This window comes from Neofelis nebulosa, chromosome 6 (assembly GCF_028018385.1).
Source record: "Neofelis nebulosa isolate mNeoNeb1 chromosome 6, mNeoNeb1.pri, whole genome shotgun sequence".
NCBI classification, from domain to species: domain Eukaryota; kingdom Metazoa; phylum Chordata; class Mammalia; order Carnivora; family Felidae; genus Neofelis; species Neofelis nebulosa.
Genome location: NC_080787.1, coordinates 75,094,243 through 75,111,148, shown reverse-complemented (window position 1 = coordinate 75,111,148; position 16,906 = coordinate 75,094,243). Strand labels below are relative to the sequence as shown.

Genomic DNA, 16,906 nt, shown 5'->3' with positions numbered 1-16,906 from the left:
AGGGAGAGAGAGAATCCTAAGCAGGCTGCATACTGTCAGCCCAGAGCCTGATGCCTAGCTTGATCTCATGAATGCTGAGAACGTGACCTGAGTCAAATCAAGTCGGACGCTTAACTGACTGAGCCACCCAGGCACCCCCAAAATATTATTGTTTCTAAATGTAGTTAATATAAAACATTATGTTTGGAACATTGAGCTTGCTTTTTTTTTTTTTTTTTTTTTTTTGAACTAAGTGTTTGAAATTCAGTATGTACTTCACAGTATACCAGATCTCAGTTTGGACTGCCCACGTTTCAAATCTCTCAGTAGCTACATGTGGCTAGTGACTACTACTATATTGGATAGTGTAGTTTCAGAGTTACAAGTAGGCTTTCCCTCATTTATTATCATTACCACTTCCTTTTGTGTATTCACACATTTTTAGAACTGGAATCCCAAATCAGTACACATTCAAATCACAGTCATTAGAATCTTCTGTTTTTTAAGTGAAATTTTGTAATGTAAATTGTAAATATTACTTGTTTATATAATGGAATTAAGGTATCCATGACTAGAGAGATGGGTAGGGAAAGGTTAAATTTTCTAGTTTTTCTTTTCTTTTTTTTTTTTTCATCTGGAATGCATTTCCTTCTTAAAAACTGCAGTCACCTTGGAGATTAAAGTTCATTATTCTCAACTGTGGCAGGCTTCCAGATGCCTCTTTTAAAGGACAGGGGCTCTGTACACTGGGGCCTAAGTTTAATGAACTTTTAGTATAAATAATGACATTCCAAATTTTTGCGAAATGTTATTTAATATGTATAGTTTAAGGATTTCATATGCATATATTTTTTAGGGTGTAGTTTTTTTGTTTTTGTCTTGTTCTCAAATTGCATCAAATGTTTTTGATTGAACCTTACACAAAAGAAAGCCCCTGAGCAAGCATTTAAAATCATGTCTGTACTGCTAAAAGTGTTTTTCATTTTTAATCGCTGATAAATGGGATTAGGTTCTTATTGTGCCAGAGAATATTTGTGGAGAACTTCCTATTTTATATGAATTCTTTGTTTAGTCCTCACAACAACCTAGTTATATAGGTGCTGTTATCCTAATTCTATGGGTGGGGAAAATAGACCTGGAAAGATTTAGCCAAATTGCCTAGGAAGTTCTTAAGTGGTAAATCAGAGTCCCAAACCCAAGTCTTCTTGTTGTATAATATGTTGTAATCTTCTCTCCCCAAATAAAGAAAAAGTTCTAGTTAATTTAGAGAAAACGTACATTTCATCATTCTGAATTATAATCCCAAATATCTTGGCATAAATTACTTGAATATCACAATGCTTTCTCCAGTGTTTATTAAACCATGCTAATGGTGATGATGACCATATTTGAATTCTGGCTTGCCATCTTATCTATAAAGTTGAAAACGGTAAAGCCTGATACTGGCATTAAAAAAAATTTTTTTTTCAATGTTTATTTTTGAGAGAGACAGAGTGCGAATGGGGGAGGGGCAGAGAGACGGGGATACCACTCATACTGCCATATTTTAAAGCAGTGTAAAATACTTCCCTGTAAACTGTTGAGATATCATTTTGATAAGTCAGAATATTCTTGACCTTTCTTAAAAGGATTCTGAATGTTTCTTAATAAAAACATTAGTATATAAATATATGTATATTTATATACATTAACATTATATTAAGATCTCTAAAACCTGATACTTAAATTTTGTAAGGTCATTTTTTAAGGAACAATATAATTAAAGAATGTTATGGATCCACTTGTGTTAGAATGAATAAGTAATATTACATTGGTAGGGCTCTCACTTTACATTGTTACTGTTTCCTTTTTAGCCGCTAGGAAGCCAAGCCCTAAGGATCCACCAAACAGAAAGGGAGTCCGAGTGGGATTTCGCTCCCAGAGCCTCAATAGGGAGCCACTTCGGAAAGATACTGATCTTGTTACAAAACGGGTTCTTTCTGCAAGACTGCTAAAAATCAATGAATTGCAGAATGAAGTAACTGAACTCCAGGTCAAGTTAGCTGAGCTGCTAAAAGAAAATAAGGCTTTGAAAAGGCTTCAATACAGACAGGAGAAAGCCCTGAATAAGTTTGAAGATACGGAAAATGAAATCTCACAACTTATTGCTCATCATAACAATGAGATTACAGCACTCAAAGAACGCTTAAGAAAATCTCAAGAGAAAGAACGGGCAACTGAGAAAAGGGTGAAAGATACTGAAGGAGAACTATATAGGACAAAATTTTCCTTGCAGAAACTGAAAAAGATCTCTGAAGCTAGACACCTACCTGAACGAGATGATTTGGCAAAGAAACTGGTTTCCGCAGAGTTAAAATTAGATGACACCGAGAGAAGAATTAAGGTAAAACTTATACAGCTTTAATTGTGCTGTTTTAATATCGTTTTTCATTGGGTATTTAAGAGCATACTCTGTTAAGACTGCTTATTGAAATTCAGATTTGCTTAGAAATGAAAACTATTTCTTTAATATTTTAAAAATTATCTTTCTGAGGAAGATTAGGAAAAAATTAAGATTGTATATTTAAGAGCAAGATACAAAAAATTTATACATTAATGGGAAGGTTAATGAATGAATGAGTGTTTAATTCCACGAATCTTAGTCATTTTGGGTAAGTACATCATTTGATTACTGGAGTGTTTCTCTAAAATTGAAAACAGTACACTAATAGTTGTAGTGTATAAAACTGACATTTGGGGCCATTGTGTAAGAAATGCCACAAGAAAAATACTTTGTTTTTATTTCTTTGAACATTTGTAAAAGACATTTTTGGCAGCAGAGCATATCCTTATCCCCCCAAATAGAAACTAACATGAGAGGTGGGTAGGAGAATGTTGAGTTACTAGCCTGAGAATACAGCAGAACGTTTATTTTTTTATTTTCATTTTTATATTTTTAAAGGGAGAGGGAGAGGGTGTGTGAGTGGGCAAGGGGCGGAGGGAGAGGGAGCATGAGTGGGAGAAGGGAAGAAGGGGAGAGGGAGAGAGAGAACCTGAAGCAGGCTCCATGCCCAGTTCTGAGTACATGCAGGGCTGGCTCGATCTTAAGACATGCAGTCATAACTTGAGCTGAAATCAAGAGTTGGATGCTTAACTGACCGAGCCACCCGGGCACCCAGAAAGGTATTTTTCTTGGGGCACCTGGGTAGCTCAGTCGTGCCAAACTCTTGATTTTGGTTCAGGTCATGATCTCACAGTTTGTGGGATTGAGCCCACATTGAGCTCTGTACTGACAGAGTGGAGCCTGCTTGGGATTCTCTCTCTCCCTCTCTTTGCCCCTCCCCTGTGTGTATGCATGCATGCCTGCTTGCTCTCTCTCTCTTTAAATAAATAAACTTTAAAAAAAAAAGGTATTTTTCTTATAACAAGTTGGAAAAAGAGTACTATCCCATGATTGTTATACAGAGAATTTATATTAGATGCTAACTCATATGTATGTATATCATGTGCACATGATAAAATTACATAGAAGTAAATGCATATACAATATACACATGAATGTGTGTGTGTGTGTGTGTGTGTGTGTGTGTGTGTGTGTATGTGTGTATGTGTGTATCAAACAGAAGCCCTGAGTCAGGGCTTATTAAAACTGATGAGTAGTTTGGAAAGCCAAGGTAGGGGAAAAGTATGGGAATAATGCCTGCTGTGACAGCTCTCTGAGGAAGGGCAAGTCAGAACTACAAGTAAATTAGCTTCTGCAATGTATTAATTGGGTGTTTTTAATACAGGGTATGTTATTGTACTTCTTTGTATAGTATACCGTGTTCAATATACCAATGCTAAGCCCAGGAGCAGTGGCTTACTAATAGAGTGTACATCAGTGGTTAGAAAAAGTATCTAACTTACTCTATAAAATTAGCAATTATTATCTTCTGCTTGAGTGCACAGAAGATACCATATTGTGTAGGCTTCACCAGTGATCAACCCAAACTGCAGAGCAAACATACGGAAACATTTTTTTTTTTTTTTTTTTTTTTTTAAGGGACCGCTTACCTTGAGGTGGCTTGGAGGTAGGGGCTGAAAGCAATTCCTGTCACAAAAAACAACAAACATTTTAATTGTTTTTAAAGGGGAGTATAAAATGTGCCAAATCATAGGGTTTGAAATTGGGAACCAAGAGCACAGAATGCTAATAATGATAAAAAAAACAAAAACCACCTCTGTGTATGTTTGTATAAAACGAGAGAGAACATGGCATTGCATTGTACACACATATACATACACACACATATGCTGTGGTTCTCTCTTACAACCAGTTATGAAGGAGGTTTATAGGGTGTTGGGGGAAAGAGGAGAAAGAAGGAAGAGAGGAAAAATAAATCTGTGGATTCTGAGTAGTAGATGGAGGTTAATTATGTGGCTGCCCACTTGGGAGCATGAAAATCAGTCATCTGTAATGATATCTTTGAAATACTTGTTAACTGTATAGGGTCCTCAATTTTTTTTTCTTGCTGGATTTAAAAAAGTGCTTTTAACTTTTTATTTTGAGATAATTATAGATTGATACGCAGTTGTATGAAAATTATATGTAGAGATCCTATATACCCTTCATCCAATTTCCCCAGCAGTAACATACTGCATAACTACAATATTGCAGCCAGGAAATTGGTTTTGATAGTGATACAATTCATCAACCTTACTCAGGTTTCATTAGTTTTGCATGAATTCATTTGTGTTTGTGTGTGTGTGTATATGTTTAGTTCTCTGAAGTTTTATCACTTGTGTAGATTTATGTGACCACCACCAGAATCAAGATGCAGAACAGTTCTATCACAAGGATCCTGCGCTACCAACTTTTATAGGCACAGCTACCTTCTTGCCTTCCTTCCACTCTAACCTGTGACATCCACTAATCTGTTCACTATTTCTTTAAATTTGTCATTTTAAGAATGATATATAAGTGGAATCATGTAGTATTTAAGCTTTTGAGATGAATAGATTTTTTCTTTCCTAGAGCTCCATCCAAATTGTTGTATATATCAATAGTGTGTTCCTTTTTTATTCTTGAGTAGTATTCCATAGTATGGATGTACCACTGAGTGTTATGGTGTATCCCATTGGAGGACATTGGGGTTGTTTCCAATTTTTAACTATTAACTAATAATGCCACTATGAGCATTCCTGTACAGTTTTTTGTGTAAACATAAATTTTCATTTCTCTGGGATCTGTGCCTGAAAGTGTACTTGATGGGTTGTATGATAAATACATTTATGGTTTTGTAAGAAACACCATTCTCTTTTTAGAGTGGCAGTGTTATTTTACATTTGTACTAGCAATGTATATGTGATCCAGTTTCTCCACATACTTGCCACCATTTGGTGTTCTCGCTCTTTTATACTGTAGCCATTCCAATAGGTATATAGTGCTGTGTCGTGGTTTTAACTTGTATTATTCCTAATGGCTGATGGTGTATATCTTTTCATGTGCTTATTTGCCATCTATAGATTCTATTCATGTTCATATTTTTGGCCTATTTTTAAATTGGATTGTTGGTGCATTTACCATTGATTTTTGAATCTTTATATATTCTAGGTAATCTAGGTCCTTTGTCAGATGTGGGGCTTGCAAATATTTTCTCCCAGTCTGTAGGTTGTCTTTTCATCTTATTCACAGGGTCTTTCAGAGGGAAGGTTTTAAATCTTGATGTAATCTAGTTTATTAGATTTTTCTTTTATGGATTGTACTTTGGTGTCAAATGTAAGAATTCCTTGCCTATTTCTATCACCCTTTGCCTGTAGCTCCAGAGATTTTTTACTGTGTTTCTATCCAAAAGTTTTATGGTTTTATGTTTTCTTTTCTTTTTTTTTTTTTAATTTTTAACTTTTTTTTAGAGTTTATTTTGAGACACAGAGAATGAGTGGGGTAGGGGCAGAGAGAGAGGGAGAGAATCCCAGTCTCCGCACTGTCAGCACAGAGCCCAGTGCGGGGCTCAGGCTTACAAACAGTGAAATCATGACCTGAGCCAAGATCAGGAGTCAGGCGCTTAACTGACTGAGCCATCCGGGCACCCCTATATTTTACTTTCAAGTTCATTTTGAGTTGATTTTTATATAAGATGTGGGGTTTAGGTCGGGATTCTTTTTTTTTTTTTTTTTCTTTTTTTGCCTGTGGTACCCAGTTACTCTAGTACCATTTGTTGAAAAGACTATCCTTCTTCCTTTTAATTTGGCACCTTTGTCAAAAACCAGTTGGGAATATTTTTGTGGGTCTATTTCTGGGTTCTGTAGTCTGTTGATCTATGTATGTATATGTCCCTCTGCCAATGTCAGACTTCTTCATTATAGGCGACATAGTAGGCCTTAACATCAGGTAGTGATTCCTCTTATGTTATGCTTTTTTTTTTTTTTTTTAAAGTTTGGCTATTTTAACTATTCTGGGTCCTTTGCCTTTGCATATAAACTTTAGAATAAGCTTGTTTTTGTCTACAAACACCTTCTTGGGATTTTAATGGGAAATGCATTAAACATGGATCAATTTGTGTAGAATTGATATGTGGAAACTTTCTACTCTTGAACACAGTATATTCATTTATTTCATCATCATCATTCCTAGGATATAGATCCATACAGGTTTTTTTAGATTATACCTAAGTATTTATTTTCTTTAGAGCAATTGTAAATACTTTCAGTTCTTTCTAGATGAGGAAATTATGTTTGGACTTTTATTTTCAAATTTCAAAGCTTATTTTGTTGTAATAATTATTTTCACAAGGAGTTATGAATATTTTATGCACATGAAGGAAGAGCTTGGTTTTAGCAGTTTACTTTCAAATATTAGGAGTGTTGAGTTAATTAGCTGTAAGCCCCAAAGTTTGGTTGGGAGATACAAGCTACTTCATTTATACTGTGTTTGAAGTTCTATTGGAAATGACATTTAATATGTAATTATGAACCTACTATGCTCAAATCAGTCTTATTTCAGCTGTCATACCATACTGAAAATTATTTTCATTTTTTAAAAAATTTAAATCCAAGTTAGTTAACATATAGTGTAATAATGATTTCAGGAATAAAATTTAGTGATTCATCACTTACATATAACATCCAGTGCTCCTCTCAACAAGTGCCCTCCTTAATGCCCATCGCCCATTTAACCCATCCCCCCACCCAACACACTGCCAGCAACCCTCAGTTTATTCTCTGTATTTAGGAGTCTCTTATGATTTGCCCTCCTTTCTGTTTTTATCTTATTTTCCTTCCCTTCCCCTATGTTCATCTGTTGAGTTTCTCAAATTCCACGTATGAGTGAAATCATAAGATATCTTTCTCTGACTTATTTTGCTTAGCATAATACCCTTTAATTTCATCCACATTGTTGCAGATCGCAAGGTTTTATTCTTTTTCATCAGGGAGTTGTATTCCATTGTATCTGTATATCACATCTTCTTTATCCATTCATCAGTCGATAGACATTTGGGCTCTTTCCATACTTTGGCTATTGCTGATAGCACTGCTATAAACATTGGGGTGCATGTGCCCCTTCAGGTCAGCATTTTTGTATTCTTTCGATAAATACCTAGTACTGCAGTTGCTGGGTTGTAGGGTAGTTCTATGTTTAACTTTCTGAGGAACCTCCATACTGTTTTCCAGAGTGGCTGCACCAGTTTGCATTCCCACCAGCAGTGCAAAAGGGTTCCTCTTTCTCCATATTCTTGCCAACATCTGTTGTTGCCTGAGTTGTTAACTTTAGTGATCCTCACGGGTATAAGGTAGTATCTCATTGTAGTTTTGATTTGTATTTGTATTTGTATTTGATTTATATTTCCCTGATGATGAGTGATGTTGAGCGTTTTTTCATGTGTCACCTGGATGTCTTCTTTGGAAAAGTGTCTATTCATGTCTTTTGCCCATTTCTTCACTGGATTATTTGTTTTTTTGAGTGTTGACTTGGATAAGTTCTTTATAGATTTTGGATACTAACCCTTTATCTGATATGTTATTTGTAAATATCTTCTCCCATTCTGTCGGTTGGCTTTTAGCTTTGCTGATTGTTTCTTTTGCTGTGCAGAAGCTTCTTATCTTGATGAGGTCCCAGTAGTTCATTTTTTGCTTTTGTTTCCCTTGCCTCGAGAGACATGTCAAGTAAGAAGTTGCTGCGGCCAAGAAAAAAGAGGTTGTTGCATGTTTTCTCCTCTAGGATTTTGATGGCTTCCTGTCTTACGTTTAGGTCTTTCATCCATTTTGAGTTTATTTTTGTGTATGGTGTAAGAAAGTGGTCCAGCTTCATTATTCTGCATGTTGCTGTTCAGTTTTCCCACCACCATTGCTGAAAAGACCGTCTTTTTTTCCATTGGATATTCTTTTCTGCCTTGTTAAAGATCAGTTGGCCATATTTGTGGGTCTGTTTCTGGGTTCTCTGTTCTGTTCCATTGATCTATGTGTCTGTTTTTGTGCCAGTACCGTACTGTCTTGATGACTGCAGCTTTGTAATGCAGCTTGAAGTCAGGAATTGTGATGCCTCCACCTTTGGATTTCTTTTTTAACATTACTTTGACTATTGGGGTTTTTTCTGGTTCCATACAAATTTTAGAATTGTTTGTTCTAGTTCTGTGAAAAATGCTGTTGTTATTTTGATAGGGATAGAATTGAATATGTAGATTGCTTTGGGTAGTTTCGACATTTTAACAATATTTGTTCTTCCAATCCATGAGCATGAAATGTTTTTCCTTTTTTTGTGTGTCTTCTTCAGTTTCTTTCATAAGCTTTCTATAGTTTTCAGCGTACAGATCATTCACCTCTTTGATTAGGTTATTCCTTAGGCATTTTATGGGTTTTAGTGCAATTGTAGATGGGATTAATTCCTTGACTTCTCTTTCTGTTGCTTCATTATTGCTGTATAGAAATGCAACTGATTTCTGTACATTGATTTTATATCCTGCTACTTGGCTGAATTCATGAGTCCGTTTTAGCAGGTTTTTGGTGGAGTCTTTTGGATTTAACATGTAGATATCATGTTGTCTACGAAGAGTGAAAGTTTGACTTCCTCCTTGCTGATTTGGATGCCTTTTATTTTTGTTGCCTGATTACTGAGGCTACAACTTCCAACACTATGTTGAATTACAGTGGTGAGAGTGGACATCTCTGTCATGTTCCTGACCTTAGGGGAAAAGCTCTCATCCTAATTGAGGATGATATTGGCTGTGGGTCTTTTGTATATGGTCTTTATGATTGTGAATTATGTTTCTTCTATCCCTACTTTCTTGAGGGTTTTTATCAAGAAAGGATGCTATAATTTGTTAAATGCTTTGTTTGCGTCTATTGAGAGGATCATGTGGTTGTTATTCTTTCTTTTATTAATGTGATGTATCACATTGATTGATTTGCAGATATTAAACCAGCCCTGCATTCCAGGAATAAATCCCACTTGGTCATAGTGAATAATTCTTTTAATGTATTGTTGGATCCAGTTGGCTAGTGTTTTGTTGAGAATTTTTGCATCCGTGTTCATCAGGGAGATTGGTCTGTACTTCTTTTTAGTGGGGTCTTTGGCTTTGGAATCAAGGTAGTGCTGGTCTCATAGAATGAGTTTGGAAGTTTTTCTTCCATTTCTATTTTTTTGGAATAGCTTCAAAAGAATAGGTGTTAACTCTTCATTAAATGTTTGGTAGAATTCCCCTGGAAAGCCGTCTGGCCCTGGACTCTTGTTTGTTGGGGGATTTTTGATTACTGATTTGATTCTTTACTGGTTATGGGTCTGTTCAAATTTTCTATTTCTTCCTGTTTCAGTTTTGGTAGTGTATGTGTTTCTAGGAATTTGCCCATTTCTTCCAGATTGCCCAATTTATTGGCATAAAATTGCTCATAAGATTCTCTTATTATTGTTTGTATTTCTGTGGTGTTGGTTGCAATCTCTCCTCTTTCATTTGTGATTTTATTTATTTGGATCCTTTCCTTTTTCTTTTGATCAATCTGGGTAGGGGCTTATCAATTTTGTTAATTCTTTCAAAGAACCAGTTTTCATTGATCTGTTCTATTGTTTTTGTTTTTATTTCAGTATCATTGATTTCTGCTCTAATCTTTATTATTTTCCTTCTTTTCCTGGCTTTACGCTTTATTTGCTTTCTTTTCTAGCTTTTTTAGGTGTAAGGGTAGGTTGTATACTTGATACCTTTTTCCTTCTTTAGGAATCCCTGGATGCTACATACTTCCCTCTTGTGACTGCCTTTGCTGTATCCCAAAGGTTTTGGACTGTCATGTTTTCATTTTCATTGGCTTCCATGTACTTTTTCCTTTTCTCTTTAATTTCTTGGTTAACCCATTCATTCTTTAATAGGATGTTCTTTAATCTCCAAGTATTGGCAGTCTTTCCAAATTTTTTCTTGTGATTGATTTCAAGTTTCATAGCGTTGTGGTCTGAAAATATGCAAGGTATGATCTTGCTCTTTTTGTACTTGAGGGCTGATTTGTGATCCAGTATATGATCTATTGTGGAGAATGTTCCAGTGCACTTGAGAAAAATGTGTATTCTGCTTTAGGATGAAATGTTCTGAATACATCTGTTAAGTCCTTTTGGTCCAGTGTGTCATTCAAAGCCATTGTTTCCTTGTTGGTTTTTTGCTTATATGATCTGTCCATTGCTGTACGTGGGGTGTTGAAGTTTTCTCCTGGTACGGTATTATTATCAATGGGTTTCTTTATGTTTGTGATTTATTGATTTATGTATTTGGGTGCCTCCACGTTGGGGCATAACTATTTATAATTGCTAGATCCTCTTGGTGTATAGACCCCTTAATTATGATATAATGCCCTTCTTCATCTGTTACAGTCTTTATTTTAAAATCTAGTTTGTCTGGTATAAGCATGGTCACTCCAGCTTCTTTTGATGACCATTAGCATGATAGATGTTTCTCCATCCCCTTACTTTCAATCTGTAGGTGTCTTTAGGTCTAAAATGAGTCTCTTGTAAGCAGCATATAGATGGGTCTTATTTTCTTATCCATTCTGATACCCTAGGTCTTTTGATTGGAGCATTTAGTACATTAACATTTAGAGTGAGTACTGACATAGTAACTCTTTTCTTTTTTTTTTTTTTTTTTTAAATTTTTTTTTTCAACATTTTTTATTTATTTTTGGGACAGAGAGAGACAGAGCATGAACAGGGGAGGGGCAGAGAGAGAGGGAGACACAGAATCGGAAACAGGCTCCAGGCTCCGAGCCATCGGCCCAGAGCCTGACGCGGGGCTCGAACTCACGGACCGCGAGATCGTGACCTGGCTGAAGTCGGACGCTTAACCGACTGCGCCACCCAGGCGCCCCTATAGTAACTCTTTTCTAAATGGAGGAGCCTCAGCAGCCCACCTGAGGCTAATTCCTACCTTTTCATACTTCCTAAAGCCTTTGGCCCAATTTGTAATTATATTTTCTGTAATCTCAGTGATCAGTCCAGAATTTGAAATCTATACTCGTGAGTTTCTTGATTTACTGTGAAAATTAGCTTTTGTTTTTGTGCCTCATACATTTATTCATATTTTATTACTTTATCCAACACAAGGTTAATCTTTTTTCTTCCAAACTCAATAGGTTATAGTCAGTACCACTAATTGGATAAAAGAGACCTCTAGGAGCTCAATTGTGGTGTTTCATTTTACATAACTAAAACCCAGGAAAGTCCTGAGTATCCCTTGAAATTGCAGTGAAATAGTAGTGCTACCTTTAAGGTCTGTGCTACTGTTTCTTAAGAATGACTGTATGGTGTTTTTTGTTTCATTTGGTGTAGCTTTTTCTTTTATGTTCCTTAGGCTGGAACTCATGGCAGGCAGGTTTGTTTATTTGTTTAGTGATCGTCTCATTCCAGGAAGGATTTCGGGCCATGATTCTTACTCCCTTTTGAGTTATATTTTCTTTTTAGAGGACAGGACAAAAAGCATTTTCCAAGTTACCTATAATTTAGCTGTGGAAAAACATCCCTCTGACTATCATCCTCTCTCTACGTTGGGTGCAGGCTTATTTTGTTAGTTGATGGAACTGAGAGAATGCACCGAGTCCCCATGATTTAGGAGCATGGTAGTTTAGAAGTAGATACATGTTTAGGGAGACAAATAACCAAAGGTATGAGTGGAGACAACCACCCATGACCTCTATTTTTTCCCTTGTGTGATATGGTCTGCCCTAAAATGGACCATATACCATGGATGAAGAACTGCTTGATATGGTTAAACTTGTTTAATTCAGTACAAAGGGGCAGACAGGTAAATCAGACTACATATTTATTTCTTCATTTATGGTTGGCTTTATACCATCATTTTGGCTTTTACTTCAGTTAATTTACTGAATAGAGTTGTTCAGTAGTAGCCCCATTTTAATATATTAACTTAAATATTAAGTTATATGTAATATTTAATAGTTAAATAAAACTGCAGCAAAGTATAAAAAAGCTGCAAAAATATAAAAGTGTGCTTTTATAGCAGAAAAACATTTTTAGTTATATAATGCAGTGATTCCCAGTTTGTGGTCTGAAGACCTGTTGATATGTTTAAACATTACAGACCCCCCTTCTCCAGGAGCTTTTGTTTATGTGGGTATATCAGAAATGAAAACTGAGAACATTTAACTATATTTCTTAATTTATTTAAAAATAATAATAAACAACTGACTACGTGTTATAATATTTTTTAATGAAAAATATTGTATTTTCTAAACAAAAAATGAGAGAAGAGTGGCATTGTTTTCTATATTTGCAGTTTTATTCAATGTCAGGCTTAATATAGAGGACACCTGCATAAAGCTGCTTCTGCATTCAGTCTGTTGCTATATGTTATTATGGTTGATAGATATTTAAAAAATGCAGCCTCACACAAATGTCTATAGGAGTTAGAAAATGGAAGAACATTTTAGAAGCCTTTTCAGATAGCTAGATAGGCCTCTTTGATACTAGATCAAAACATAGTAAGTGGTGTTTCTTATAGGTTTGTTGCAGAGTGGAATCTGAAGCCATGGATCAGTGAACTTTTTGTACTCTGTCATATCACTTTTGTACTTGTTCATTGTATTAGGTAGATTTTCTAAATGCTGACCATTTTCTTTATATACTGTCACATATATATATAGCCTTTGGAAAATTCTAACATATATTCATGATGATGAGTGAAAACAGCAAATAATATTTCATTATAAAAGCGTTCTGAACTTGCAGACTCCTGAAAGTGTCTAAGGGACCTTTAGGTGATCCCTGCACCTCTCGTTGAGAATCACTGATTTAACCTAAATAGTTCTTTATTAGCAAGTTCATTTGTGATTACCCCCAAATGCAGTTTCTTTTGATGACTGCCAACCTGCATCCACCATGGCTTACGAGGCCTGCAGCTGGCCTCCAGTAGCAGCTGAAGGTAAAGGCACTAATTCTGTCCCCATTCCTCATTAGAAACACAGAGCTCTGGTTGCATTCCTCATCTAAGGGTACAGTAGCATACGGTCATAGGGAAGACCAATAAAGCAAATACCATGAGTTGTAACTATCTTAAGAATCCTTAGTCATTAAATAAGAAATTATCTACAAAGTTATGAAAAGATCATAAATGTAATACCATATTCATGCTATTAAAAGGATACCAGTAAACTGTAGGGTGCACACTTAATACATTAAAAAAATCCAACCGTGTTTTAGCATTGAATTGGCACAGAGTAAACTAAATAAATTACCTTGTTAGAAAAACATTATTAACAAGGCTTTCTCTCCCTTTTTAGAAATTTTTAAAGATTTTGGGGAGTGATTTGAGTAGCTTGAGTATCATACGGCTATGAAAGGAGGTTTGAATACTCTTCTTTTTCTTTTGATAGATTTTCCTGTTAGAGACTAGCATTCAAATTCCCTTGACCCTAGAGCTGCCCTCGAGTGGGTATTTGTTTCTCCGTGATACAAACATTATAGTCCTCCAGTGTAAACCATTTTCAAAAATAAGAATTGATTCATCATTATCTTCTCTTACGCTTCCTAGTTTATTCAGAACCAGAATGGAACTGTCTAGTATTGGGTCCTTTTCCTGCATCTTTCCCTGCCATACCTTACTCTTGTGTCTAGGTATCTGCTCTAAGCATTTTCTGTCCTTTCACCCTTCAGAAACCGAAAGCCAGAACGCCCCTCGTTGCCTCACTTACTTGGTCTGTATTATTTCTTAAAAAATGAAACTAATTAGCACATTTGGAGGTCAAACCGAGAAATCAGTTTTGTTTTTGTCCCACTCTGACTTAGTGCAGGTCCCTTAATTGACAGGTTTCAGTTGTTTCATCTGAGGAGTGAAATGGAATGATTTGAGCCGCCTTTTGTTTCTGAAACCTGATGAGTATAAATCATGTTTTCAAATCTTTTATGGGCCAAAAGTGTTTTTAGCGTGGTAAACCATACTTATTAAAAAATAATGAAGTCCTTATTATGTCTGTTGAATATTGGGAAAATGAAAGATTTTTAATGTTAAAAAAAGGAACTGCTTGTAAAATATAATAGCATTTGTTGAGATCTTACTAATTTTTTATTGTATAATTATTCAAGGAATTGGCTAGATTTTGTTATATTGTTTACAAATATTTTTACCAATTTTGGTGGGAGTGTATTTACAATGAAATTATGGGATCTATGATTCAAGGGTAAAGTTTAATACTCTTTATCCAGAGAATAAATTTTACAGGATCCTTTCAAACTATCCATTTAGTTAGAACAATTGTTATAGCAATTTTATGTTAATATTTAAATTAAAATAATGTTTCTGTTGAAAAGTAATACAAGCATTACAAAAGTCCTAAAAATTCAAATAATACAGAGAAGTAGACAACGAAACATCACTATCCTTTCTGTTATCCTTGTAGACTCCAAGAAATAATCACTGTTAAGAAATCATCTCAACAGGTACAAGTTCAGGGCACCTGGGTGGCTCAGTCAGTTGAGCGTCCGACTTTGGCTCAGGTCACGATCTCACAGCTTGTGAGTTCGAGCCCCGCATCAGGCTCTGTACTGACAGCTCAGAGCCTGGAACCTGCTTCTGCTTCTGTGTCTCCCTCTCTCTCTCCCCCTAACCCACTCGCATTCTGTCTCTGTCTCTGTCAAAAATAAATAAACATTAAAAAAAAAAAATTAAAAAAAACATGTACAAGTTCATAAAGATCCTTTTTTTTATTCACTAACTATAATGGGAGTGTACCATGCACACTGCTTAGTATGTTGTTTTTACTGAAACATATTTTGGTACTCTTTACATGTTACATGTTATTGTGTGCATACATACAAGATTATATATATATACACACACATATATATATGTATATATATAAACTCACAGCATGAATAAAATCTGCCTCATTCTTTTTTTAAACTTTCCAGGTATATTGAGATATAATTGACATACAACACTGTATAAATTTAAGGTGTACAGCATAGTGGTTTCCATATATTGTGAAATGATTATCATAATAAGTTTAGTAAGCATCCATCATCTTATATACAGTCAGTAAAAAGAGAAATCAAAAAAAGAAAAATAAATGTTTTTTTCCCTGTCATGAGAACTCCTGGGATTTACTCTTGTAACAACTTTCATATGTCATATAGCAGTGTTAATTATAGTCACCCTGTTGTACATTACATCTTTAGTATTTATTTATTTATCTCATACCTGGAAGCTTATGCCTTTTGACCATCTTTCTCCAATTCTCCCTCCCCCCATTTTCCTCCTGGTAACTCCAAGTGTGATTGCTTTTTCTAGGAATTTTCTTTTTGATTAAATATGCCACATGTAGGTGAGATCATACAATAATTGTCTCTTTATGACTTATTTTACTTAGCACAATGCTTTAAAGGTCCATCCATGCTGTCCCAAATGGAAGGATTTTCTCATTTTTTATAGCTGAATAATATTCCATTGTATGTGTGTGTATACACCACATCTTTATCCATTCATCCATTGATGGACACTTAGGAAGTTTTCATGTCTTAGCTATTATAAATAATGTTGCTATGAACATGGGGACACAGATATCTTTTAGAGTTAGTATTTTTGTTTCCTTTGGATATATTCTCAAAAGTGGAATTGCTGGACCATAGGTTCAGTGTAATTTTAGTTTTTTAAAGGATCTTTCATACTGTTTTCCGTATTGGCTGTACTAGTTTACAGTCCTACCAACTGCATAAGGGTTTCCTTTTCTTCACATCCTTACAAGCATTTGTTATCTCTTGTCTTTTTGATTATGGCCACTCTTATAGGCATGAGGTAATATCTCATTGTGGTTTTGATTTGCATTTCCCTAATGACTGGTGCTGTTGAGCATCTTTCACGTATCTGTTGGCCTTTCATATATCTTCTTTGGAAGACATTTGGAAAATGTCTATTCAGGTCTGCCCATTTTTAAGTGGACTTTCTTTTGCTATTGAGTTGTAGGAATTTAGGAGTTCTTTATATATTTTGGATTTTAACCCCTTATCTGATAGGTGGCTTGCAAATATTTTTTCCCATTCAGTATGTTGTCTTTTTAATTTGTTGATGGTTTCTTTTACTGTGCAGAAACTTTTTAGTTTGGTGTACTCTCTTCTTGTATATTTTTTATTTTGTTGCTTGTGCTTTTGTGTTCTGTCCAAAAAATCATCACCGTGATCCATGTCTTAGAGCTTTTTTCCTTTGTTATAGGAGTTTCATCTTTTCTGGTCTTATGCCTAAGTCTTTAATCCACCTTGAGTTAATATTTAAGAGTAGTGTAAGTTAGAGGTCTAGTTTCATTCTTTTACATGTGAATATCCAACTTCCCTAGACCATTTATTGAAAAGACTGCTTTTCTCCATTAAGTATTTTTGGCTCTCTTGTCAAATATTAGCTGACCATAAATACTTGGATTTATTTCCAGGTTCTCATTTCTGCTCCACTGATCTCTTTGTTTTTATGCCAGTACCATACTGTTTTGATTACTGTAG

The 16,906-nt window shown here is 35.2% G+C and overlaps 1 protein-coding gene across 4 annotated transcripts in view; it reads left to right on the top strand.

Moving 5' to 3' along the window:
* Positions 1 to 16,906, top strand: part of LCA5 (lebercilin LCA5) — a 145,125-nt gene that overhangs the window by 91,616 nt on the left and 36,603 nt on the right. For all 4 annotated transcript variants that reach the window (XM_058734536.1, XM_058734535.1, XM_058734533.1 and 1 more), the window contains exon 3: positions 1,833 to 2,362. In XM_058734536.1, coding sequence (XP_058590519.1) covers positions 1,833 to 2,362 — 530 coding nt within the window. The remainder of the gene's footprint in view (positions 1 to 1,832; positions 2,363 to 16,906) is intronic.